The following is a 26,440-nucleotide window of genomic DNA, read 5'->3' on the forward strand; positions in this document are numbered from 1 at the left end:
AGTAATACCAGATAGACTTTTAGAAATAAACAACAAATATGAGCCTTAACACACAAGTGTTGAGTCTGGGCATAGAAGGAATTCTCTGTAACTAAGAAATGTTCATTAAAGACTAGAATATGCAGGAATTATTTAAAAAAAAGTAGTGAAGGGGGTGCCTGGATGGCTCGGTCGGTTAGGCGTCCGACTTCGGCTCAGGTCATGATCTCACAGTTCGTGGGTTCGAGCCCCACATCCAGCTCTGTGCTAACAGCCTGGAGCCTGCTTCGGATTCTGTGTCTCCCTCTCTCTCTGTCCCTCCCCTGCTGGCACTCTGTCTCACTTTGTCTCTCTGTCTCTCTCTCTCAAATAAACACTAAAAAAAAAATTTTTTTAATAGTGAAGACATTGCCTTCCGAGTGTCATATAGGACTTTTTCTCAGCTCTTCTACCCTTGACATTGGTCTCAGTGGATAGACATCTAGCCTTTGCTTATGCTGGTCGCTCCGCCCAGAGCGCCTGCTCACTTCTCCACCTGCTAACAGCTTTTGCACTCGGCAGACACTTACTGAGCATCTAGTCTGTGCCAGGTCTGGTCCTGCCCCTGGGGGTACAAAGTTGAGTAAGGCAGGGAACTGCTAGGAACTCCATGCCTTAACCGGAGTCACATGTGAACAGTTTTCCCACAGGGCGCCCATAAGTGGGGTTACAGACGCGGAGGGAGCTCAGGGGAGGAGTGTGTTTCATTCTCTGCTAGTGCTTCTTGCTCGGTGCCGTCAGGACTTGATTTGAGCCCTCTTTTTTTCTTTTCTTTTTTTCTTGTTTTCCCAACCCGCCCCTCCCCGTTGTCCACGTCCTCCTAAACAGCGCGCTCAGAGTGGTGCGTCATGTGTGTGTCCCACATCCCGACGGGTTCCTGAGAGGCGTGGAGACAAGGCCAGCCTGTGGCTCATCCTTGTGTACCCTCTCCTCCCTGTCACAGTGCTTTGCACGTTTTAGATTTATTGATTGATAAATAAATTGTTCCAGAAGGATTTGTTCCAGGAAGGGCTTGGAACAGCTTATCAAGATACGCGTGGTACCCACCATGTGATTAGATATAACATAACTGAAGAGTCCAGGGTGGGACCAAGTGTGGGAGAGGAAAGGATGAAACGAGAGGTGGGTTAGTGATCACAAGACACGTCAGACATTCCGCCGTCTGCCAGAGGAGATCCGTAGACTTGGTTCGCAACTCCTTCCGGCTCATGTAAACAGGGAGGCAGTCGTTTCTGTGCCTTATGGAATGGACATAAAATGGAACCACCAACAACGCCAAAAAACCTTGTAATGGTACACGAGGACCAAGACATCTCTCTTCTGGGACCCCACCACAAGGGCACTGGGTGATGTTCTGCAGTAATCTCTACGTTGAGTAGCCTCATGATTTCCATGTAACTGTTCCAGAGAACGTTCTGTAGTACAGGTATGGTCGGCCGCTTCCGCACAGAGCCACCTCGCCAAACACCGGCTACCCGTCTAACCAGCCAGGAGCCCCCGGCACCTTTCCTGTAGAACGGTGTTCCTTAACCTTTTAAAACTCATGGCCTCTTTTAAGAAACATAAAATCTCTTCCCTCTTCTCCATTCTGGCCAACTCCCCCCTCAGGTCTGTTATATGCAACCTCCATCCTCTCCAGCAAAGAATATTTTCTCTTGCTTTTTCTCGTTTTTGTTGTAAAGACAAGACTGACTTCCTTCTCATATGCTGTTACGTTATATTGAATATGACTCTCATATACAGTTATATTATATTGAATATGTATACATATCATATGTGGAGGGAGAGAATATGATTTTTAAACTATAAATCCCTATTCTACGAATCTTAGGAGTTTCTGGAATGGTACCTACTCTTGGTTAAGAGTCATTTCCCTTTCCTTTAATTGGCCAGTTAATTTAGATTGATAAGCTGGATTCCAGCTTTAAATCAAGGAGTCTAGTTAAGAGAGTTCGTACTCTGGATTTGTGTCAGGCGGGCAACTAAATCCCTGGCATGAGACTTAGCCTGACAACTTATTTAAGCGAAAAAAGAGAAATCGCTCTAGAACTTGTCTCTTGGAATGGGCCAAAAGCTGAGGTCAATATGCTAGCCTTTTTAGTCGACCAGACGGCTTGCAGTGTAACAGGCATTTTGCTGACTGTGGTGTCAACACACTTTTAAAGGCTACCCAGGGATCCCTCCCTCCCCTGTAATGGGCTTCAGATGTGAGGCAGGCTCTGCTTTTCCCAGGACCCAGCTAATAAGACAGGGTACTTAGAGTCTGCCATGTGCTCTGCTAAGTGCTTTTGAATCTGTGACAGATTTTTATTTTCTCTCATTCAGTCTTCAGAATAAACTTGCATTTTACATAAGAGAAACCAGAAGTTAAGAGACCTGCCTGTTGCTGTTTTCATGTCACGCTGTTAGGCGTCATCACCCTGTCCTTGTACCTCTGTCTTATCTGATGAGACCCTTTCATTTGGAATAGATCCCACGCCTACAGGGCTCTTGGGAATTCTTCAGAGGCTCTAGGCTGTCCTGTGGGCTTGCTCAGATGAGCGAATCGCTTAGAAATAGTGAGGCGCTCTGGACCTTAAGGGGTATTTATTTCAGTTACTGAAATGTCCCCTGAAGTACATGGTGGTTCCACCCAGGTAACATGAGTGCTGGGCCTGGGGCCGCCCCCTCTCTCGGGTTTTCGGGACGTCCCTGAGCAGCAGCTGCGTTGCCCCCTTAGCCACCGTTGGGATTGCCCTCACTTTGTCAGATGGAGGGATTTTCTCTTTTTCTGAATATTGCCTTTAAAAACCACTTTGTGTTTTGGCAGTTTCGGTTTCTGCAGTATTTCCTTACTAACGGTTAGTGTTCTGATTTTGTAGCTAATCTTTATGTGCTCCCTCTGGCTGAGAAATTGTATCCTCCATCCCTGAGTCTCCTCTCCTCTCTTAAGGATTCTGCCGTTTCCCTGATTCTACACGGCTTTCCTGAGCACGACCTGAGATACAGCTCAGTGTGCTTCTCTTCAGCCTCCCGGCCCACACGGGCACAGATCTGTGCTCAAGAGTGTGCCACCAGTGCTCCTACAGCGTCCTTTTCTGAGCAGCTCTGGGTTTACTGTCCTTCCTTTTCACCAGACTCGTGTGTGTCTAAGTTTCTGCTTTTCCCTTCCCCCGTTGTCCTCTGCACCTTTCACGTGTGTGAAGTCCACTCTGGTTTTCTCCATTTGTTTATTAGTTTCTGTGTGACTAACTCGCTTTGTCCTTGCGTTAACCCATCTATAAAATGGGCGTCATACCAATCTTTACTACGTCAAAATAGTGTCAGTGATCAAAGGAACGTGCGTGTAAGTACTTTGGGAAAACAACAACAGAAAAGATGCAGTTGTGAAAAGATGTAACTTGTAATTGATCCTAATTTAATGAAAATATAGCAAAGAATAATACATGTGTCCTTTATTCAAAGCCATCTTTGATTAAAAACCATGGTGCAGTTTAAATGTTTCATCAGCATTGGTTATAAGAGGATTTGCCGTGTATCGTTCACCCCTCAATCATCTTTTGGATTGTCCTGTGAATCTTCTCTGCGCCTTCGGATATCCTTGAGTGTTGTAGAAACCTGGGAAGGGCCAAGTGTGAGCACCGAAGAGCTTCTCCACGAGCCTCCAGATGATTCACTGTCCGTCTTCCCAGTGGGATGGCAGCCCTTAGACTTCCCTTGCCATCACAGTAGACTTGGGGAACAGGCAGCGGGCACTCGAGGTCCTCGTTCTAAACTCAGAGCCTAGCACGCTCACTGGGGCATCGAGCTTGGAATTGTGGTCTTGGGCAAGCCACCCCCTCTGCTTGCCTAGTGCTGCTCATCCCTGGGACAGTGTTTTATGGCTGGCGGTGGGGCTCTACCCTGCTTCTTTCTGCAGGGTTCTCAGGCCCCCGTGCTTGCTGTGCTAGCCTGACAGATAAAATGATCCCCCTGGGGACAGTCTTGTAGCTGTGGACCCATGCTGTGACAGAGGAGGCTTGTCTGGAGTGTAAACGAACCTGTCAGAGCAGAACCCACGGTCCCAGGGTCACCTTTAGAAGCGAGGGCAAACTCTGAATTCAGTGCCTGCTCCCTTTCTCCCCTGAGAAATCCAAACCAGCTTTGAGATGGTTACACTTTGATGGTAAAATGGGAGTGGGTGTGGCTTAGGGAAATAGCATCTGCCCGCATGACTTTGGGGGCCTGACAGAGTGATCCAAGCGGACCCGAAGTCTGATTCTGGTGTGACGTCTGGGCGAGTGACTCAACCTCTGAGCCTGTTTCCAGTTATAAAATGAGAGATAAACCTACCAAATAAGGTTCCAAATAAGGTTCCTCGTGTGTGTTCCCACTAATTTCTACATCCGTGGGCCAGAGGAGAGGGAGGGGGTCACAGAGGGAGTTGTGATGGGAAGGTGATAAGAGCTATATCTGTACACCACAGCTAAACAGTGACAAGAATGCAGAGAGGTGTAAATGCCAGGGTGGGGGGTGAGAAGCAAGGAGATTGGGGGGAAAAGCCAGGGCCAGAAATGGAGTGTCCCTGTCCTGTATGTCATGCTCCTGGGAATTCAGCATGACAACCAGCCTCTCATATACACTTCCCGTTTAGGATGGTGATCCATAGAGTTAGCAGCCCGTGCTGCGCTGGATACGTGTGAGATTAATAATACGGAGCAGCATTACTGAGCCACACTGGGGCGTAGGTTCTGTCACAGCCACACTGTGCAGTGTTTCAGGGAAGAGCCCAGAACCCCGGGTTGGTCTGCACTCACGCTCCCCCATCATTCACTCCTTTGGTGCTCTGTTTCTCCAATGAGACGGTAAACTCCCTTGGCAGCTGGGAATTACCCTCTGTCTCCCTACTGTGCCTACCTTGATGCTCCCGAACATTGGTGTTTAGTGAACGTTTAAGCAAAAATAAAAGTATTATTCTGGAGCACAGTGTCTTACTCATTAAGTGATGCCACTGACCCAAAGTTCTTTCCAAGACAGGTGTGGACTTGGGAGGAGGAGAGTGCTGGCTGTGAGAGGGCCGTCTGCAGGACTGCTGCTTCCTGCCACAACGTGACTGTGCTAAGAAATGTAAAATTATTAAAAACGGGGCAACGTGGTTATTACTATTTTACAGCCGAAGAAAGTGAGCTTCAACGAGGTCACACGGTTTGCATATGAACTCTTGGTCTGGTGCTCTTTCTACTTCCCTGACCCAGAGATCCGCTTTCGGCCGAAGTGATAGGCTGGTCGCCCCCCAAGTAGAGCGTCCGTTCCTGGGGCGAGGGGTGTTCACTATCCCCCCATCCATTGCTCTGCATTGCCCACCCCAGCACCTGCTGTGGTTTCGACATCACCTCTGGTGAGCTGGCGGTGAGAGGGCCGAGAGTAGGGTGAACACGGGTCGTATTCCCGAAGAGGGAAGGGCTGGCAGGCATTTTATGGCTCGCCTGGTGCCCGGGACTTTGCTGGGCACTGCAGCGCCAGTGTCCTCGCCCCCACTTCTAGCCTTATAAATGAGAGACTCCAAGAAGTAACCACTCGTGGCCCGAAAGCCAGTGGGAGACGCGAGGGGGCGGCCAGGGGAACGGGCTTCGCCCCGCCCCCCCTCCCCGTAGTGGGGGGTCCTCTGCCTGAAGATAGTGGGCTTGGGCGCCCGCCCTGCGGACGCGGTACCCAGGCGGTGGCCGAAGCGACGGGCGCGGCGCCTCGCATCTTGCGGGGGCGGGGCGGCCGCGAGCGCGCCAGGGGCGGGTTCCTCGGAGCAGGCTCCGCCCCCCGAGGAGCGCGGGTTTAAAAGGAGGGAAGGCTGGGGCCCCGGCCGTAGTGGCTGCGAAGCGCGCCGGGGCGGAGGCTCGGCGAGGGCACAGCCATGACCCTGCGGGCGGGGGGCGCTCGGCTGCTAGGCGGCCTCCTGCTCTTCGCTCTGCTCGCTGCGGGCGCCGCGCCGCTCAGCTGGGATTCTCCGGAGCCCCGCAGCAGGGCCAGCAAGATCCGAGTGCACCCGCGGGGCAACCTCTGGGCCACCGGTAAGTCTTCGGGACCCGCGCAAGCGCCCTTCTCCGTGCTCTGATCCCATTTCCCTTCTCAGGCCGTTCCTCAGCCACGGACTCTGGGGTCTGCGCGGATGAGGACCCTGGAACCCGTCTAATTTAATAGATGGAAAACTTGAGACCCAGACAGTTCAGTGACTTGGCTGAGATCGCTCAGCCAGTTAAAGCAGAACTGGGGCTGGATCCTAGATCTGCCTGCCAGCCGGTGCCCCTGGCCTTAGGCAAGAGTCTACTGAATCCTCTTGTGTCCTCTGGTGCGTCTTCTCTGCCCCTGCACCTGGCAGACACTTCTTCCTTCTCCGCTTTCCTCCTTGTCCTCGCCGGGCCCCTGGAAAGCAGGCAGCACAGCTGGCAGAGTTTCCCTCCTTCCAGCTGTGCCATCCTCTCCTGTTCAGGAAAAGCGGAGGTGGGCTGTGCTACCAACCCCGGGGTGTTTGTGGCTCCTTGGTGAGGAGGAGAGGGAGGAGGAAGGTTGCCCGTGGGTCTTCCTGCCATGAGAACTGAAAGTTGGGAGAGATGGGGAACTTTCCCACTGAGATGGGATCCTCTCTCCCCACCTTCCTCGTGCCTTGGCACCTCCTTTCTAGGTCACTTCATGGGCAAGAAGAGTCTGGAAACCCCCAGCCCATTCCTCTTGGGAACAGCTCCCCACATCTCCCTGAGGGACCAGAGACGGCAGCTGAGTCACGATCTGCCCAGGATCCTCCTGCTAAAGAAAGTTCTGGGCGTGAGCCTTAGCAGCCCAGCACCTCACCCCCAGGTGAGCCAGGCTCCCACCTCAGGACCAGGAGAGACCCAGCTGCTCCTGGTTCCAGCACGGGGCTTAGGCTGTGACTTCTCCCCAAGGTATGATGGGCCCCAGAAAGCCAGGGATTCCAGGCTCTCCCCATGATCCAGAGTTCAAAGGGAGAAGACTTTGAAGAAAGGAAGCTGACCTTCCCAGTAGGGAAGAAGTTCCCCCTCACCGAGTCCTCAGTCTAAAGTCACAGCCTAGGACTAGCCACCCTCTTGCAGCAGGACGTGCCCCCCACCCCCAGGCCTGCCCCACCCCAGCTGTCCACGTTTGCCGTGCCTCGGGGATACTTACGGCTACAGTTGGGACCCTGAGGCCCAGAGAGGAGGAGAGTCAGCATCCAAGACGGAGTCCAGACCTTGTTCGCCTTGACCAGTGCTCTTCCCAGTCACTCGTCTGCCTCAGTGACCCTCAGTGCAGGGTTTCTCAACCTCAGGACTCTTGACATCCTGGGCTGCGTAATTCTTTGTTGTGGGGGCTGTCCTGTGCATTGTAGGAAGTTTGTAGTATCCCTTGTCTCTATCCACTAGAGCATCCTCCCCCAGCCCAGTTGTGACAACAGAAAAACATGCCTCCAGACATTGCCGGAGGCCTTCTTGTGAGGGGGTCGGGGGAGGGAGCCAGATTACCTCTGGTCATAAACCACTGACCTATGAGATCCAAGGCCCCAAAGTAGAGCCAAGCCAGCTTTGGTCTCTGGCCTGGTAGAAGGGCAGCTCTTCATTCCCTGCTCCTGAGGCGGCCCCCACCCCACACAACCTTCCCGGTACTTTGTTACTGTGGGCAGAAGGCAGTGTAATGTGGTAGAATGTGGGTTCTGGGGACAGCGTGCTAGGCTCCTAACCTAACTAGTAGCTGTGTGACCTTAAAAATGTCACTTAAGCCCTCTAAGCCTCATCTTCCTCATTTATAAAATGGGATTGATAGCACCCATCTCATATTAAACAAGACCGTTTGTGTCACATGCTCAGCATGACGCCTGGCACATAGAAAGCACTTCGTAAACAGGAGCTATCAGCAGCACCTGTTACAGACTCACCTTCATACCTCCACTGTGCCCAGCATATAGTGCACACTTTTTGAAGGAAGGGAGGGGGGCATTCCCTAGAGAAGGTCTAACTCCAGCCCCAGTCAGCATGCCTGGTCCTCCTCATGCACAGAATGGCCAGCCCCTGGGGACCTCAGATGTAAGGGCCAGGAGCTTGGGCTGGCTGAGTCTGAACGGAGATGATGTCACCTCTGGCTGGGGCTGTTGGTCTTGAAGGCCTAAAGCATGCAGACCAACTAGCAAGTCTCAGAGGAAGCAGTACCTAGCACTAGAGGATGGGGCTTCAGAAGTGAGGTCTGGGGCAGAGCTGAGGGCGGGGGAGGGAAAACGTTGACACTGGCCCAGGGCCAGGCACGCACATGGACTTCACTTCTGTGATCTCCTTGACTGTCATGATCACTCTGAGGTTGGGCTGTCACCCTGGGAAACCACCACCCCGACCCCTCCCACCTTTTCTTCTGGGAGAAAGGCGCTAGGGGGAGGCTGCCTAGGCTAAGAGCCTGCCCCTGCCTGCCTCTGTGGACGCCTAGCACTTAGGAATGGCAGGATGCCCCTGTCATTTCCCCCCTCCGCCCAGGTCAGTTCTTCTGTGTGTTCCCCTTCGGTACAGGAGGCTGCTGGTGCAAGTGGTGCAGAAGTGACACCATTAATGAGGAAGATACGACGACGTGGCTTGGACCGTGCCCTCCCAGGGGAGGAGCTGAACGGGACCCTGGCAGTGGCCCCATCTGGACGTAAAACCTGGCCTCAAATCTCTGTGACTCCATTAGTGTGATTTCTGGTTGTGTCGCCAGGAATATTGCCAATGCAGACACAAATTATGTCCCTGCTGTGTTTCTTGCTTCCCTGTTGAAGTTGTGAATAAAACCCAGCTCTTTATGAAGCATGTCTGATCCTCTCCTTCCAGCTATGTTTGAGGGCATGGGAGGGAAAGGGGGGCCGAAAGACTGGAGGACAGGATGCTCAGTAAGATGGAGCTGGCTCCAAGAAGCCAAGAAAACTTCACGACACCAGCCTCCTGAGGACTCCTAAGTCAGTCGCTCATTCAGCAAGCAGGTACTCAGGGCCTGTTACATATGCCTGGTCCTGTGCCAAGCGCTGGGTTCTTACTCACCCATGCCACCTGCTGGCACAGGCAAGTCTCATGTTTCCTCTCCTGTGAAAGGGAGCTGCCTACACTGCAAGATGGGGTTTTGCTCGCCGCATTTCATTTCATTCCCACGCCAAGCTTCGAGGGGAGTGCTCAGAGCATGCAAGAGAGTGAGCCGAGCTAGGATCCAGCCCTCGCTGTCTGCTTACTCTCTTCTCTGGCCTTTGGTAGAGTTGCCAGAAGTACCAAATAAAAATAGAGGACACCCAGTTAAATTCTGATTTCATTTAAATAATCAATAGTTTTTTCGTATGAGATGTCCTAAAGACTGCATGGACATACTTATAAAAAAAAAACTTGTTTATCTAAAATTCTAATTTAACCGGGCATCCAGTATTTTCTCTGGCCTTGACACTTTGCTCTGCAAATATCCTGTCGTAAAACGGGCGGGTATTAGGTCCCTGAGGCCCCGCCCGGAACTGACATCCTGGGAACCCCGGATTTTACGTCATTTTCCCCGGAGCTTTGGCAGGGAGAACCCCGGACCCAGCCGGTCAAGGGCACCGAGCGCTGGTGCCGGCGGTCGGACACCTCTCGGCCCCGTCCCGCGGGCGTGAGCCACGCCCCCAGCCCGAGCCGGCCGCGCCCACTTCTCGCGAGAGGTTCGCGCCTGCCCGGGAAGGTTCTCAGAGGCGGAAGTGGGGTAGCGGAAGCGGCGTTGCCATGGAGTCAGCGGAGGACTGGCTGGTGGAATCCTTGCGCTTGTAAATCCTGTGGGCCTGGGACGTGGGACCCGGGCCTGCAGCTGGCCGCGCGGGGGGACGGGTGCGGGCTGGAGCGCGTGAAGAACCCTGGGGTGGGCGCGGGGGGGGGGGAGCCGACACCGAGGACTCCGCCTGGAAGTCGGCTCCCGCGTCTAGGAAGCGGCACCCGCCTATGTGCGCCGTTGTGTGGGGTACTAGGAAGCGCAGTGCTTGCGGAGGAGAATTAATCACACGAGCCACCAATTATTTTGCGCCAGCCGGAGTGGATCTCTGAACAGATTATCTCTCTGCTTCCTCACATCAACCTTGGGAAGGAAGTCTGGGTACTCTGGGAATCCCATGTTATAGATGAGGACCGAGGCTCAGGGATAGTGTGACTGGCCTGGGCCCAGTCACACGGGGGTTAAAATGTGCAACAAGACCTGCTCCCAGGTCTGCCTCACTCCAGAGCCTGGGTCCCTTACCCACCGGATCACACCGCCCTCTCAGAGTTCTTGAACACCTGTAGAGTGGTGCGCACCATGTGACGTTGTGTCTTTATCATGCAGGTACCAAGATTTCCATGCATTCGACCTTTCCGAAGCCACACGAGTCCTTGAATGGATTGATGACAAAGGTGATGTGCCCTACCTGGCCCTGAAGGAGATGGAATCTTCCTTCTCAGGCTGGGACTCTGAAGCTCAGCCCAGAGGGACCCAACCCACACTTCTGGGAATCTGAGGCCTCTTCTTGGTCTCGTAGCAATGTTCACACTCCGTCAGCGCTTATATTCCTCTTATTAAGGTCTGAGTCTCTTCCATTCCCTAGTACAAGGCTGCATACCAATGGCAGAGGAATTTGTCTTTGCTTTGGGGGATTTGCCGGAATTTCTAGACCCCAGCCGTGGTCCAGAATCTTCCTAGCAGTTTGTCACAGCTCCTTCTTCTTTTTCCAGGAGTCTGTGTTGCTGGCTATGAAAGCCTGAAAAAAAATGAGATTCTTCATCTGTTATTACCTCTCAGACTTTCTGTAAAAGAAAACCAGGTAACTAGAAATATAAATGCTGAGCATGTGTGTCTCCTTTTGTTAAACCTTTAGGGAGTTCCTGTTGTCTACTAGGTATTGCCCTGGACACCAGAAAGAGAGAGGGACAAACACTGGTCCTCCCCTTCTAGTCTAATAGAGGGAGGCAAGTACCCACAGAGAGGAGTGCTACAGAATGTCTGAAATTTACGGGGGCTCCCAGAGGAAGAGGGCAGTTTAACGTCATCAAAAAGAGATCCAGGGGCACCTGGGTGGCTCAGTCAGTTGGCAGTGTGACTTCGGCTCGGGTCATGATCTCACAGTTCGTGGGTTTGGGCCCCACATCGGGCTTTGCACTGACAGCATGGAGCCTGCTTCCAATTCTGTCTCCCACTCTCCCTGCCCCTCCCCTGCTCACACATTCAAAAATAAACATGAAAAAAAATTTCTTTTTTTTTTTTAAATAGATCTAGAGAGCCATTAGGGTATAGAGGGTGGTGGAAGCCCTTAGAATGGTTGAGATCACCTAGGATGACTGTAGTGTCTCAGGAATAAAAGCAGAAGATGTCCAAAGATAAAACTTCAGGGAATACACGTAAGGAACGGTTAGAGGAAGACGAACCCACAACACCTACTCAGAAGGAATAATAGTCTTCGAAGTAGGAGGGGTGTCAGAAAAGGTCAGTGTTTCAGAAGCGAAGAGAAGAGAACATGTGAAGAAGAAAAGAGGCCCAGGGTTGCTGTGGAATCTCTCAGACCCATCTCATAGGGCAGCCTGACCTTTGTTTCCCTGGGGGGAAGCTTCCTGCCTAGTGCTCTTGATGCCCCCCCCCATCCCCACCACTCAAGCTTGAGCCAGGAGCTCGCTCACCCATCCTGAGCCTTGATGAGAGGCCTTATTTACCTCCTACCTCACCCCTGGCTTCTTTTGCTTGTGGCCACCTCCCTTCCCTCTGCTTCCGGTTGCTCACGTGGAGATAGTGGAGATAGTGGCATCTGGTGGCCGAGAGCATGAACTTTGGTCAGACAGACTTGGGTGCAGATTCACAGCGTAATCCCTGTGTGACCTTAGAAAAGTTGCTCAAGTGCCCTGTGCCCAAGTGTTGTCATTTTCGAATCGGAGTGATTACAAGAACCTACGTGACGGGGTGGTTGTAAGAATTCAATGTGATGATGTAGAAAAAGCACTAAACACAGTGCCTGACACAGCGAACACTGGACAATTGGTGGCTGTTGCATTTTTATCGTTAGAAGAACCGGGGCGCCTGCGTGGCTCTGGTGGCTAAGGTGCCCCACTGGCTCAGGTCATGATCTCACGGTTTGTGGGTTTGAGCCCTGAGTTGGACTGCCAGCACAGAGCCTGCTTGGGATTCTCTCTCTCTTTATCTCTTTTTCTCTCTCTCTGTTCCCCCCCCCACCCAGAGTTCGTCTGAAACGTTCCTTGGGAAAGCAGGCTCTCTGACCAGCCACCCCTTTGCATTTCAGGGCTTATTCCCAGAAAGAGATTTCAAGGTACGCCACGGAGGATTTTCAGACACGTCTGTCTTTGATCTGAAGCACGTGCTGGACACAAGGTATGGTCAGCTCCGTGACCCAGCCCTTCCATTTGGGGTGGAGCGGCTAGAAACGTCCGGGGCGTCCTGCCTCTTGATCGCCACCTCTGCCCCTACCCTCTCAGCACACAGGCGCGCCCACACATCCGGATTCACAATATTAAAAAGCCATCGTTCGGGTAGCTTCATGTCCCTCGCAGACCTGGGGACGAATGTTCCCCACAGACCACCAGAGCTATTCCAGGGAGTGCAGTTTGTCAAAGAGCTGGTGCTGGGTAGCGGGGACTAATAGCCCCAGTCGGCGGGGGCGGAGAGTCTCTGGGTCAGGGCTGCGTGTTCCGGCTCCATGCTGGTGTCCTGTGAGGACCCACCAGGCCACGTAGAAGCCTGGGCTCAGTCCCGTGACTCCCGTGAGCTCTGGGGCTGTCCCTCATCTGTTACATGGGGGTGACTGGTCTTGATGACCCCTTCCTGCAGGAAGCTCTCCCGGTGTGGGGAATGTAGGGATCCCAAGCTGAGGGTGCGTGTGGGGGGTGGGGAGGTAGGCGGGGTTGCGCCCCACCGTCTGGACTGATACTTCCTATCTGGTTTGAATAGGTTGCTGGTAACCAGTGGTCTTCCAGGTTGTCACCTGCATGTGTGGCAGGTGACAGAGGACAGTGGTGAGTGAATTTGACGTGGTGGGGGCTGGGCTGATAACTCCTACACCCCTGCCCCCAATGTAAGCCAGTTAAGAAGAGCCTCAGGGGAGCCTGGGCGGTTCAGTCAGTTGAGCACCCAACTTCAGCCCATGATCTCACAGTTCGTGAGTTTGAGCCCCGCGTCAGGCTCTGTGCTGACAGCGCGCCTCAGGTCCTCCATCCGCCTCTCTCTGCCCCTGCCCCGCTTGCGTTCTATCAAAAATAAATAAACGCTAAAAAAGAAAAAAAGCATTCTCGGAGCCAGGCGGGAATGAAAATGCAGTATCTACTTGGTCATGGGCAAAGACGCATTAGCTACCAGAGTCCGGCTTACAGCTCCCAAATGGAGCTTCCTGTAGCTCGCTCCAGGAACTGAGTTTGCCGACCCAGTCGTGAGCAGAGCACCTAGTGAAGCCGCGCCTCTCCCCCCGGCAGGGGCGGCTGCGAGGGCAGGGCTGGGGCCGCTCAGGTGAGCTCGCCTCTTGCAGGAGGTGGCGGCGGGGCAAAGAGGTCCCCTTTCTTCGTGGCCATGGAAACTTAAGGAGCGAGCAGGAGGCGAGGCGGGGCTGACCAGTCTCCCTCTTAGGTCACTCTGCTCCCTGGCGGAATAGGGCTCCTTCCGGCAGTGGGTCTGCGGGTTCCCATCCGGGAGGCGCCTAGAGCTTGCAGCCCTGATCCAGCCCCTTCCATCCTCCCACCGTCGGCCAGAATGGAGACGAGCCTCGGGGGCTCAGGACCACTGTTGGAACCGGCCCTTTGCTTGTGTGACCCTCTGTCCCCGGTCCCCACGCCGCCTCGCTTAGACGCTTCCCAGAAACTGGCTGGCAGCTGTTGGCTTCTCCCCAAGTTTCACTGGTACGGAACGGCCGCTCTTGTGCTCATTTGCTTTTCGAAGTCGCTGACTCAGAGGGCTTTTCCCTCGTTGTTTGTCACTTGTCACTTGTCTAATGTTGTAGCTGCCAGTTTGTATCGTTTCCTTGTACCTATGATGATTTTTTTACAATTTTATTGAAATTCACACATTGTAAGTGGACGGTTCTGTGATTTGTAGTACATTTAAGAGCTGTGCAGCCATCGCTATAAATCAGTTTTAGGACATTTTCATAACCCCAGTAACATCTCTTGTGCCGTTTACTGCTAATCCCCATGCCCACACCTGCCCCAGGCAACCACTAACCTACTTCCTGTCTCTATAGTTGGTTCGCCTTTTCTGAACATGTCCTGTCAGTGGAATCGTACGGTATGCAGTCTGTTGTATGTGGCCTCTTTCGCTTCGCACGGTGCCTTGAGGTCTTCTGTGTCACACCTGGTGGCACCTGGTGCCCCAGACACTGTCAGGACGAACGGCAGTGATACATTGTGAATCAGTGGTTCCTTTTTGTGGCCGATTAGTATTCCACTGCGTGGATCTATTCTATTGGGCCAGCCTTCACCAGTTGATGGATCTGATTTTTGGCTATTATGAAGAATGCCGCCAAGAACATTCATCTACGGGTCGCCGTGTGGACATAAGTTTTCATTTCCCTTGGATAGACAGCAGTGGAATTGCTGGGTCAGGTGGTAAATTTATGTTTGATTTTTTAAAGAAACTTCCAAAGTGTTTTCCAAAATGGCTTCATTGTTTACATTCCCCTCAACAGTGTGTGAGGGTTTCTATTTTTCCATGTCCTCATTAACATTTGTTTTTGTCTTTTTTGTTAAGGCCATCCTATTGAGCGTGAAATTGTTTCTGCTTGTGGCTTTCATTTACATATTTTTAATGACTAATATTGAACATCTTTTCATGGGCTTATCAGCCATTCATATATCTTCTTTGGTGAAATGCCTATTCAGATCTTCATGAGACAGTTTTGTTTTTTCCCCCACCCCCAGCAGGCTGAGATGGCATGCTGTCCCAGGCCCTTTGATGTTCTGGTTTCACTGTACGTTTAATAGATACTTGCTCAAATTAACCAATAATCTGTACAAGGTGACAGTAATATTAATAAGTGTATTATACTCCAGGCACTGTACCAAGTACTTTCCATGCATGATATCATTATATTCTCAGAAGTCTGAGAACAGAGTCTGTCCCAGAGAAGCTAACTTGTTGAAAGTTACAAAGATAGTAACACGACCTGGTCATGGGTCTAGTCTAACTTCAGGGTCTGCTCAGAACCATGTCAGGGTCTAAGTATAGTTAGATGATAATAATTGATCTCAGTACAGGTGTACGGGCTCTGAAAAAAAGTGGTGGGGTACTTACTGAGCAGCAATGTGGTCCTTGCCTCCATTTTGCTTTGAGCTGGTTCCTGGAGGCAGATTTGTCAATGAAAGGGAACATTTACGGGGGTACCAGCTGCCTCAGTTTGTGGAGTCTGTGACTCTTGTTCTTGGGGTGATGAGTTTGAGCCCCACGTTGAGCGTAGAGATCACTTTGAAAAAAAGAAAGAAAGAAAGGGGCACCTGGGTGGCTCAGTCGGTTAAGCGTCCAACTCTTGGTTTCAGCTCAGGTCATGATCTCACGGTTTATGAGTTTGAGCCCCATGTCAAGCTCTGCGCTGGCAGCACGGAGCCTGCTTGGGATTCTCTGTCTCCCTCTCTCTCTCTCTCTGCCCCTATCACATCTCTCACTCTCAGAATAAACTTTTTAAAGGGGAGCAGTTATGATAATTACTGTTACTATTATTTGTAGCAGTAGCTAACATCTCCTCATTCAGTCAACAGTTCCTCTTTGTGCTCTTTGGATGTGTCCAGCTGGGGATACAACAGCAAAGCAAAAACATAGATGCTTCTTCTTTTCTTGGTGCTCATATTTGGTCACATATTTTGCCCAGTTTTTGATTTACCTTTTTGTCTTCATTGAGTTGTAAGAGTCCTCTGTACATCCCACATACAAATTATTCGCCCAGTACGTGTTTTGCTAATATTTTCGCCCAGTCTGTAGCTTGTTTTTTCACGTTCTTAAGAGTGTTTTGAAGCATAAGAGGTCTACATTTTAATGAGGTCCAGTTTGTCAGTGTTTTCTCTTAAGGACTGTACTCTTAGGGTCCTATTTAGGAAATCTTTACCTCACCCACAGATCGTCCCCTCTGCTTTGTTTTATTTTTCTCCCAGAGTTTGTTTTAGCACCGGCATTTAAGCCTGCGATCTCTTTAGTGTTCCCTTTTGTGTATGGCTTGAAGTAACAGTCGAAGTTCATCTTTTTGCGTGGAAATATCCAGTTGTCTCTTCCCTGTTTGTCAAAAAGCCTCACCTTTCTCCGCTGATTTGTCTTGATGCCTTTGTTGAAGTTGCCTAACCATAAATACGAGGATTTATTTCTGGACTCTCAGTTCTGTTCCACTGATCTTTCTGTCTGTCCATAATTATGCCAGTAACTTTTAGTTGTTTCTTTATCTTTGCCTAAAAATAGGCCATGTGGGGTGGCAGTTGTTTAGAGATGAGTGGGAGAGGAGTCTCACCGTGTGGAGGCGCCTGTTTGGTACCAGGTGCCAAATAGGACCTAAAGCCCCAGGCCCAGGAGAGCTACTGGCCGAAGGGGGCTTGCTTTGACATTCATGTGGGAATGGGAAATCAGATCAAGACTTACCTTGCCCTAGATATTAGAGCAGAATATTCCAGAGCCTAGGGAAGATTGGCCAGCTGTTTGCCTAGAAGCCTAAAAGCGTAGCATTACCTAGGTGAATGTTCCAAGGTCCAGGTTTTGACCCACAGCTTTGTTGTCTCAAAAACTTGATATTGTTGCCACGTCCTAAACTAATCTGTTTATAGAGGCAGACGTACTCAGCAGACTCAAAAGACTGCCATGAGTATCCCTAAACGTGGAATATTCCAGGTCCTTCTTCTTTGCCTATAGAAGATGGAATGTAATCAAAGACTGCGTGCTAAATGAAACCGTAACAAGAGGAATCAGCTGAGAAGTTTCCAGATTGTGTTTTTGCACGTTGTCTTAGGCAGAAAGTGTAAAACTTGAGAAGGCTCTGCTGGCCAGGCCTCACTGCCGTCCGTGCCCCTGGTGAGCGCCCGAGGCCTCTTCTTTCACTAGGGCTGGGGAAACCATTGAGCTGGATGAATACATTTCGAAAGGTCTCAGCTGAATTTCACCTGCTGTATCCACTCTGAAGTTCAATATTCAGTCTGGCGTGGCCCCTCCTGCCCTGGACAGACCCCAGTGTTTTCTTGGTTCCCGTGGCTGGACAGCCCCCTCTCAGGGACACCACCGTCCTTTAGATCACCGTTCATCCATTTGCTCAGTGTTGCAGGTGAGGGCGCCATTCTGACTCCTTAGGAGTGTGCCTACCTCTGCTCTGACCTACTCTGTGTTGGGTTAATCCTCAGCCACAGCCTTCTTTTATTGCCAAGTTCTTGGAGGTGCCTCACTGTGTCTTTTGCTTTGATTTTCTAGTCATTTCTCTTTTCCGTTTGGGGCTGGTTTGCTAAATGTGTGGATTCCCTGGAGGAGAGCATTTTACCACTGACTAGAGAGAGGAGGAGGAGGAGGCCTGCACTTCTTTCTGAAAAGCTATAAAGTGATTCTCCAGTCAGGTGGCTCCAAAGCCTTGTTTCCCACCCCATCTTTGAAATAGGTCTCTGACGGCTCTCCCGTGGCCGCCTCCTCTCCCCCATCAGAGGACAGATCACATCTGAGCAGCAGGTCCTGGGGAATCTGTTCCAGGCTCCTCAGAGGGTGTGGAAAGGGCAGAGGGGCTCACACGTGGCCCAGGAGAGTCAGGCAGGCTCTCCTGGGGCTGGTTTGAATCCCAGCCCCATCGGTGCTCCCCAGAGACCAACGCTGGTCCTGAGGCTCAGCTGTTGTGTCTGCTCCGAGCCTGCGTAGCTCCTGTGGAAGGAGCGATTACGTTCAATAAGTCTGGGGCAAGGCCACCCGGAGCCCGTGGGCTTGAGGAGCAACACGCAAGGGCCGTCTGCATTCTAGCCCGGCCCGGACACGGCCGTGCACCCCTGGGATGGGAACGCTCTCAGGGGGACTTGCTGCCATGTGCTCGCTTGACAAGCCATGTCAGCGTTCCTTCTTACCCGTTCCTTCCTCATGCTGGCTTTTACCTAGGCTGCGGAATTTAAAGAATAGATAGGTCTCCGTTTTCTTCAGAGAATCCGGAGACCAAATAATGAGCCTGTCTTGGAGCAAGAAAACATAAAGTGGAAAATCTGCGTCCCCCATTAAGTAGTGTGTGCAGCAAACTCATTGTTCTCAGCCGAGTCCAAAATGGCTGCCATTAAGAGAAGCAGCGACCGTAGCAGGTGGCGGTGAGAACCAAGCAGGCTGAGACAAACACAACTGAAATTTCCTTCAACTTGAGGTCCGGCGACTCTTCTGTTCACAACGTCGTGGGCCTTCCCGCCCCATTTATGTCTGAAGACGACATCCGTGTTGTAACCATTACTTTTGGGCTTCAGCAGATCGCTGGAGGTCGTGGAACGTGCGTCTGAAGAAATACTATTAGTTCGTGACCTCTGTACCATTATTTTCACCTACGATGTAAATGACATCATCAGGGTGCTCTCTGCTTTCTTCTATCTTTATTTGTTCTTTGCAAAACTATAAAAAGCCCCAACTGCTCTTGGGGTTCTGAGGTGGCTACTATGGTTCATTATCTCCCCTCTGCAGAACCGTGTGTAGGACAAATTGGAAAGAGATGAAAGCACTTGTGACTATTTCAGAAATGGGAGTGGAACACAGTGCTCGTGTCTCACATCCTCCCTTGCCACCTGTCAGCTCCCTTTCTCTTCCTTGACCTCCTAAAGGCACGAGGGAAGACTGCTGGCCGGCCCTCACTTTGTGAGGTCTGGAGACTTCCTCACCGTCCCGGGCTTCAGCCTCTCCTCCTTTCCCCCCAGACGTCATTCAGGCTGTCAGCACCATTGCCGTGCAGGAGGAGGAGGGGAGTCTCTGGCCTAGGGTGGCCGTCTTCTCTTCAATGGCCCCCGGAGTCCTGCACGGGGCGAGGCTCCGCGGTCTGAAGGTTGTGGATCTGGAAACTCAGAAGACCACGTACTCCTCAGGTACCACAGTAGCTCGGCCCTCGCCGGCCTTCTCCTGGCGGCCCCCCTCAGCCGTGTGTGCCAGGTGCTGGGGAGACCAGGTGGAGGCGAGGCGGGCCCTGGCCTCGAGGGGCTCCCGCACCGGGGCTGGAGGAGGCAGGCCCGGTACCGGCACCGACCCAGCTGGGCGGAGCGTGGCGAGGTGCCTGGGGCCAGAGGGAAGCTTCCGGAGGAAGGGGCCCGGCCCGGCCGGACTCCTGTGACTCCAGCAGCTTTTCTGTGTCGCCGTGTGTCTTTCAGGGGTCGGCGACAGTGAGGAGCTGAGCAGCCTGCAGGTCCTGGACGCGGACACCTTTGCCTTCTGCTGTGCCTCGGGCCGGCTGGGGCTCGTTGACATCCGCCAGAAGTGGGCGCCGTCAGAGAATGCCGGCCCCGGCCCCGGCCCCGGGGCCGCTGCAAGGAGGTGGTGTGCTGAAGTTGGGGGCCGACGCCGGGGCCCTGGGCCCAGCATTGCCAGCCTTGGCTCAGACGGGCAGCTCTGTCTCCTTGATCCCCGGGATCTCTGCCACCCTGTGAGCTCGGGGCGGTGCCCCGTGTCCGCACCGAGCCCCGCCCCAGAGCTGCTGCGGGTGACCTGGGCTCCAGGCCTGGACGACTGCCTGGCCATTTCAGGTACCGCCGGGCATCCTTTTGTGTCTGTTACTTGATCCCTCTCTTCCAGAGGACTGTATGGTGCTCAGGAAGGAGCCCGCAGCCCCGTAATACATCTGGCCCGGAGCTGAAAGTTTGAGGTCAGCTTTCCAGGTGCTTCTGTGGCAGGCCCTTCCCCATTCTGGCTACTAAACTTCCACATCAGTAGCAGGCCTTTCCTACCTGGGCGGGAGCTCGGAGCCGACGTTGGCCGAGAGGCCTGCAGAGAACGAGGCAGCAAGGTGGCCCCGGGACGGCTCCAGAAAGAGCTGAGGGTATGGCAAAGTGCTTCCCAGCCTGCTTGCTTTTCGAATGATAGCAGGCCACCGGGTCCGTAGGCTCCTGGGTCTGGCCTGGCAGTTTCTAGCCGAATAAGGGTGTTAATGAGCATCTCTAAAAGCCAGTGGGAAGGATCCATTGAAGGGAGAGGTTGAGAGAATAGTCGAGAGATTAAGAAAAGATCGTTGATAATGGCAGGATTCAGAAAGAGCAGAAGGAAAGAACCGAGCTTGGTGGAGGAATTGGCTTTTTGGTAGCAAGAAGACAGTGGGCTGGAGTGGGTGTGGGTAGAGCTAAGTCATGGGGGACAGGAGGGTGCTTCTCTCTAAAGCCTTCCGTATCCCTACCAAGCAGGAGGCAAGGCCATCTGCTGAGAGGGTTCACATGTGGCAGGACTGGAATTGGAGGCAAGACTCAAAAGACTCTGAGGCCTCAGTTCCCTGGTTCCCCAGGGAATAAGAGTACCGATTTCATACAGTTCTGAGGATTAAAAGAATTCATGTCTAGGATTGGCCTCACACCTGGCACATAATAGATGAACAACAGAAATGCACCATCACATGCCCTGTGGAGCCGACATTGAGGGCAGAGGATATGTGCCCTTCGGTTGGCTTCAGGCATCTTTTCTTTTTTTAAAGTAATTTCCACTCAGTGTGGGACTCAGAGTCATGACCTTGAGATCGAAGAGTTGGATGCCATACCGACTGAGCCAGCCAGGCGCCCCTTAAGCATCTTGTTATTTGACTTTTCATCCTATAGCCTGTTTTAGTACCACAGAGCAAACTATAAAATTACTTTAGGGGTGGGGCGCCTGGGTGGCTCAGTCGGTTAAGCAGCCGGCTCTTGGTTTCTGCTCAGGTCAGATCTCATGGTTCGTGAGTTCGAGCCCCACATTGGAGTCAGCACTGACCATGTGGAGCCTGCTTGGGATTCTCTCTCCCCCTCTCTCTCTGCCCCTCCCACACACTCACATTCTAAATAAATAAATAAACAAACAAACAAACAAAAACTTTAAAAATTACTTTAGGGGTGCCTGGCTGATTCAGTCAGTAGAGCATGCGACTCTTGATCGCAGAGTCGTGAGTTCAAGCCCCGCGTTGGGCATAGAGATAACTTTTTTCAAAAAAATGAAAAATTACCTTAGAGTTTCAGTGTCAATCCTCTCTTTTCTTGTTCTTCCTCAGGTTTTGATGGGACAGTCCAGGTCTATGATGCCACATCTTGGGACGGAACGGGGGGCCAAGTAGAACCTGTCTTCACTCACAGAGGTCACATCTTCCTGGAAGACAATCAGACAGATACTGCGCCACTGGTCACTACCCACACCTGGCACCCCCACAAGCCGAGGACCTTGTTATCGGCAGCGAGCGACGCCTCTCTGCATGTGTGGGACTGGGTGGACCACCGTGCGGCCTGCTGACTCCAGCCTCTCCCTGCCCAGGCCTCTAAGAAGAGAAGGAGCTACCGGAAAGCCAAGGTACTGCCTTAGGACTCAAGTGACCACAGGTCCCTGTTCCCAGCCCAGGGGCCTTGGGCTAATTAACCAGCTTCTCTTAGCCCCAGTTTTAGTGATAACCGCCTCCCAGGGTTGTTGGGAAAGTCAGAAGTAATGTATTAAAAAATAATCCGTAAGATGCGTGGTGCAATAAACGCTTGGCAGCGACCGTTTCCCCTCACCCCACCCCCCCGTGTAGAACGGCAGTGTTTCCTCCCTGTCTGTATTCACAGTATCAGAGTGAGAACCAAAACAACAGCGAATGTTATAAACCAGTTTTGTGAACTTTTTTACAGAACTCAAAATGTATATGGGCCAGTAAACATGAAAAAAAAAAAAAAAAGAGTCAACCCCAGGGGCGCCTGGGTGGCTCAGTAGGTTGGGCGTCAGGTCAATGATCAGGTCACGATCTCACGGTTCATGGGTTTGAGCCCCATGTTGGACTCTGTACCGACAGCTCAGAGCCTGGAGCCTGCTTCGGATTCTGTGTGTCTCCTCTCTCTGCCCCCCCCCTGCTTGCACTCTTTCTCCCAAAAATAAATAAAACATTTAAAAAATTAAAAAAAAATGGGAGGCAAATAGTTCTCAGGGTGCTGAGAGCCAGGGTGGGGAGACAGGCCTTGTCCCCGGTACCCCCTGCGGCCCCCGAGTTCGGGCAGAGGCTGGGACCCCACCCCCACCCCCCGGTCCGCCGTGGAACACAGCCTTCACCAGGGTGGCACCTTGCCAGACCAGCCCCCGCCCTCCCAGAGGAGTAGGCCCAAGGGACGTTTCTTTTTGGCAGTCCGGTCTGTAGCAGATATTAAAGTGCCTCTGCATCCCCATCACATATAATTTCCCACTTGTTAAAGAATGTTCAGCCATTTTGGTTTTGAAATTAGTTGATTACTAGTCACTGTTTGGACTCTGAGTTCTTAGAAAATAGCTTTATTGACATGTAATTCACACACCGTAGGTACAGTTCACACACCATACAATTCACCCATTGAAAGTGTACGACTCAGTGGTTTGGTATATTGTCAATTCTTAAAGATTGTGGGGAGCATCTGGGTGGCTCAGTTAAGCATATGACTTCGGCTCGGGTCATGATGTCACGGTTCGTGAGTTCAAGCCCCACGTTGGGTAAGCTTGAGCCCTGCTTCGGGTGAGCCTCCTCCTTCTCCCTCAGTCCGCTTCTCCTCTCTGCCCCTTGCTCACTTGGGCGCTGTCGCGCACTCTCTCTCTCTCTCTCTCTCTCTCTCTCTCTCAAAAAAGAAAAAGGAGAAATGATTGTGGTAAAATACATATAACAATCTGCGGTCTTTTTTAGTTTGAAGCATACAATTGCACAGAATGAAGTACACCCACGGCATTGCACAAGCATCACCGCATCCAATTCCAGAACTTTCATCACCCCGAACAAACGGTGACCATCACGGCTCTGGTTTTCTGGCTGTGGGGAGGGCATACTTGTATTCCTCAGCTCGGGCCGCCGTAACAGAACCCCACAGACTGGGGGGCTCGAGCAGCAGAAACTCAGTACTCACAGTCTGGAGGCTGGACGTCCAAGATCCGGGTGGCGGCAACTTTCATCGTGAGGCCTCTTCTCTTGGCTTGTGGGAGCCACCATCTCTGTGTGCTCACATGGCCTCTTTGTGTCCCTGCAGAGAGGGCTCTGGTCTCTTTCCTCTTGGAAGGACAAGAGTCCTTCAGTCCTTTCAGATTAGGGCCCCGACATTATGACCTCATTTAACTTTATTTACCTCTCCTGTTTTTTTCATGTTTATTATTTATTTTTGAGACAGCATGCACACAGGAGGGGCAGAGAGGGAGAGAAAGAATCCCAAGCAGGCTCTGCACTGTCAGTCCAGAGCCCCACGTGGGACTCGATCTCACAAACCTTGAGATCATGACCCGAGTCAAAACCAAGGGTCACGTGCTCACCTGATTGAGCCACCCAGGCGCCCCCTCCTTATTTATCTTTTAAAGGCTTCATCTCCAGGGGCGCCTGGGTGGCTCAGTCGGTTAAGCGTCCGACTTCGGCTCAGGTCGTGATCTTGCGGTCCGTGAGTTCAAGCCCCGCGTCAGGCTCTGTGCTGACTGCTCGGAGCCTGGAGCCTGTTTCAGATTCTGTGTCTCCCTCTCTCTCTGACCCTCCCCCATTCATGCTCTGTCTCTCTCTGTCTCAAAAATAAATAAACGTTAAAAAAAAAAATTAAAAAAAATAAATAAATAAAGGCTTCATCTCCAAATACAGTCACATTGGTGGTTAGGATTGCAACGTAGAAATTTGGGTGGAGGGCACAATTCAATTCATAGCACTTAGGAATTATTTTGAAGTGAGAAAAACCTAATTTTCAAATGAAATATTTTGTTTTTGTTTTGTTTTTTTTTCAGTTTAACAGTGAAGTCAAGGGAACATTACATTTTGGAGTTTAAAATACAGTTTCAAGATGTGATCATTTTTACCATTTTGTGAAGTCTTCTACTCCTTTCCCCCACGCCCCCTCGAGAGCTGATTCTGTTCTCTTCTCAGCCCTGTTCAGTTATGTCACACCAGTAGTTTGAAAATGGCCAAAATGGAAATATTTAACCCCACAGAAATTGGCAAATACTGCAGCATACCACTGTGTAAGCTATATTACGTCACCAAGTAAAAGCAGAAATGAGTTATTTTAGAAAATAGTAGAGTTAATGCATGAATTGAGAAGCTGTTTTGCTGAAAAATCCTGATAAAATGCATATCAATCAGTCATCATCCAGCCAGAGAGCCAAACACACTGAATAATTCAGTCGTGGGGATTTAGTTACGAGGCATCTGAAAGCGGCTGCGAGGGAAGGTGGGGCCCACGACGTGAGCCACAGCAGGAAGTTACACGGAGGGTTACAGAGGGGTGGGGGGGACGGGTGACCAGAGCTGAACAGTTGGGCCTCCCAGTGGGGAGGGGAGCGCAGTACTCCTGCTGGCGGGGGCTGGAGCCACGGGGCAGGAGCGGGGACCGCCGAGGCGACCACGGGAGAGCGCAGGAAGTACAGACAGGCCGAGTCCCCTGGCTCCTCTCCTTCCGCCGCCCAGCATCCTGCCCGTGCCCAGGACCAGAGGACCAGATGTGACAGGAGCTCGTCCGTAGGGGAGCGCAGAGGGGCAGCCAGCAGGAGTCTGCACCTGCAGCATAAAGCAGAGGGGACGGAACCAGGATGGGTCTGAAGACGGAAGGCTGGCACCACATCGAAACCTCTATGAATTAAGCAAGAAAAAGGAAAAAAAGAAAATAGGACAAAGACTGTAAAAGACTACTGTGTACAATTACATGTTAATTTGAAAATCTCAAGATTTTCAAGATTAATTTTCTTTTTTTATGTTTATGTTTTGAGAGAGCATAAGTGGGGGAGGGGCATACAGAGGGAGAAAGAGGACCTGAAGTGGGCTCCATGCTAACAGCTGTGAGCCCGATGTGGGGCTTGAACTCACAAATCATGAGATCGTGACCTGAGCCGAAGTCAGACTCTCGACCGACTGAGCCACCCAGGTGCCCCGATACTGTTAATTTTCTTAAAAACATAGATATTTATAAACTACTAGTTTAGTAGAAAATTTGAAATTACCCAATACTCAAGAAGAAAAAACTGGGATGCCCGGGTGGCTCAGTTGGTTAAGTGTCCAACTCTTGATCTTGGCGTAGGTCATGGTCTCATGGCTCATGAGATCAAGCCCCACATAGGACTCTACGCTGACAGCACGGAGCCTGCTTGGGATTCTCTCTGTCCCTTTCCCACTCTGTCTTTCTCTCTCTCAATAAATATTTTTTTTTTAAAGTTTAAGTAAACATTTAAGAAATAAAATGTTTAAAAAAAAAACAAGGAGTAGCACCAAAAAGAATGTTGGTGCTATTTTGTGGGTACGTTTTTTTAAACTATATATTTTTTTTAATATTTATTTCTGAGAGAGTGAGCATGAGTGGGAGAGGGGCAGAGAGAGAGGGAGAGAGAATTCGAAGCCAGCTCCAGGCTCCAACCTGTCAGCACAGAGCCTGACGCGGGGCTCAAACCCGTGGACCATGAGATCATGACCTGAGCTGAAGTCCGAGGCTTAACTGACTAAGCCACCCAGGCGCCCCCATTATTTTAAACTTCTAAAGAACAGCAAGTTCCCATGCCATAGAGACAGTTTCATTCAAAAACAAAAACAAAAAACTGGAGAACTAGCCGATTCCTCTTATGAAGGTGCTATAATCATATGATACCATATATAATCGTATAATACCAACACATGGCCCAGAAACCGGGTGTGCTCACAGACATGTGCACACACAGACACCCTTGCTCAAGCTTGGTCATTAACACTAGACGGTGGCCCTCAACACTGTCAGCCCCAGCATGCCTTCTGTGAGTACCCCTTTTCTGCCCTGAAATAAAATTTTACAGGGAAAATGGATTACTTACAATTTCAGACCCAGTGTGAATACAAAAGAATATGTGTTTCAATACATAAATGTTCATATGTGTGTAAAATCATCGAGAACAGGACCGCTCCAAGTACGGACCAGTACAGGTGTGTGCCGTATCTGTGACTCACGCACCAAGGAGTTGAGGACGTGACTCTTCGGAACTGGCGAAAACCTCCTTGGAAAGTTCTGAACAAAAGAATGTGCCATTTTCCCTAATTTATTTTTTAAGTTTATTTTGAGAGAGAGGGAGTGCGCACGTACAGGGGAGGAACAGAGAGGGAGGGAGGGAGGGAGGGAGACAGAGACGGAGACAGAGACAGAGACAGAGACAGAGAGAAAGAATCCCGAGCAGGCTCCGCGCTGTCAGCGCGACGCAGGGCTCGATCCCGCGAGCCGCGAGATCATGATCTGAGCTGCAATCAAGAGTCAGACGCTTAACCAACCGAGCCACCCAGGTGCCCCTATTTCCCCTCGTTTTCTGTAGGAGTCGAGTTTCCGGGAAATTCGGATCTATTAAAACCGTGCAAAGCTGTCCTCCCGTAGATGTAAAAAGTTAGGGTCTAGGCCCA

At 51.4% G+C, this 26,440-nt stretch overlaps 2 protein-coding genes across 3 annotated transcripts; both read left to right on the plus strand.

Annotated features, from left to right (window-relative positions):
- Positions 1 to 317: 317 nt before the first annotated feature.
- On the plus strand, positions 318 to 8,794 carry NMB (neuromedin B). The gene is made up of 3 exons (XM_030317314.1): positions 318 to 6,041; positions 6,653 to 6,825; positions 8,517 to 8,794. Exons 1-3 carry the CDS (start codon positions 5,885 to 5,887, stop codon positions 8,679 to 8,681), a joined length of 495 nt encoding a protein of 164 aa, XP_030173174.1. The 5' UTR covers positions 318 to 5,884; the 3' UTR covers positions 8,682 to 8,794.
- An 876-nt stretch (positions 8,795 to 9,670) lies between these two features.
- On the plus strand, positions 9,671 to 24,755 carry WDR73 (WD repeat domain 73). Of its 2 annotated transcripts, XR_003969289.1 has the most exons (9): positions 9,671 to 9,760; positions 10,309 to 10,376; positions 10,695 to 10,783; positions 12,248 to 12,336; positions 12,913 to 12,977; positions 18,837 to 19,001; positions 19,281 to 19,652; positions 21,134 to 21,426; positions 23,821 to 24,755. XR_003969289.1 is itself a non-coding variant. In XM_030317313.1 (8 exons), the coding sequence occupies exons 1-8, from the start codon at positions 9,720 to 9,722 to the stop codon at positions 21,367 to 21,369; spliced, it is 1,125 nt and encodes a 374-aa protein (XP_030173173.1). In that variant the 5' UTR covers positions 9,671 to 9,719; the 3' UTR covers positions 21,370 to 21,771. The 2 variants fall into 2 exon arrangements, 1 of the variants encoding a protein (XP_030173173.1); XM_030317313.1 differs by lacking the exon at positions 23,821 to 24,755 and having other exon boundaries at positions 21,134 to 21,771.
- Positions 24,756 to 26,440: the final 1,685 nt, after the last annotated feature.

Source organism: Lynx canadensis, chromosome B3 (assembly GCF_007474595.2).
Source record: "Lynx canadensis isolate LIC74 chromosome B3, mLynCan4.pri.v2, whole genome shotgun sequence".
Taxonomy (NCBI): domain Eukaryota; kingdom Metazoa; phylum Chordata; class Mammalia; order Carnivora; family Felidae; genus Lynx; species Lynx canadensis.

Excerpts from the sequence above, each read along its gene's own strand:
- NMB (XM_030317314.1), top strand. The coding sequence starts at position 5,885 with ATGACCCTGCGGGCGGGGGGCGCTCGGCTGCTAGGCGGCCTCCTGCTC. Across the intron at positions 6,042-6,652 it reads GGGCAACCTCTGGGCCACCG|GTCACTTCATGGGCAAGAAG; the intron begins GTAAGTCTTCGG and ends CCTCCTTTCTAG. Across the intron at positions 6,826-8,516 it reads GCCCAGCACCTCACCCCCAG|GAGGCTGCTGGTGCAAGTGG; the intron begins GTGAGCCAGGCT and ends CCTTCGGTACAG.
- WDR73 (XM_030317313.1), top strand. The coding sequence starts at position 9,720 with ATGGAGTCAGCGGAGGACTGGCTGGTGGAATCCTTGCGCTT. Across the intron at positions 10,784-12,247 it reads TTTCTGTAAAAGAAAACCAG|GGCTTATTCCCAGAAAGAGA; the intron begins GTAACTAGAAAT and ends TTTGCATTTCAG. Across the intron at positions 12,978-18,836 it reads GCAGGTGACAGAGGACAGTG|ACGTCATTCAGGCTGTCAGC; the intron begins GTGAGTGAATTT and ends CTTTCCCCCCAG.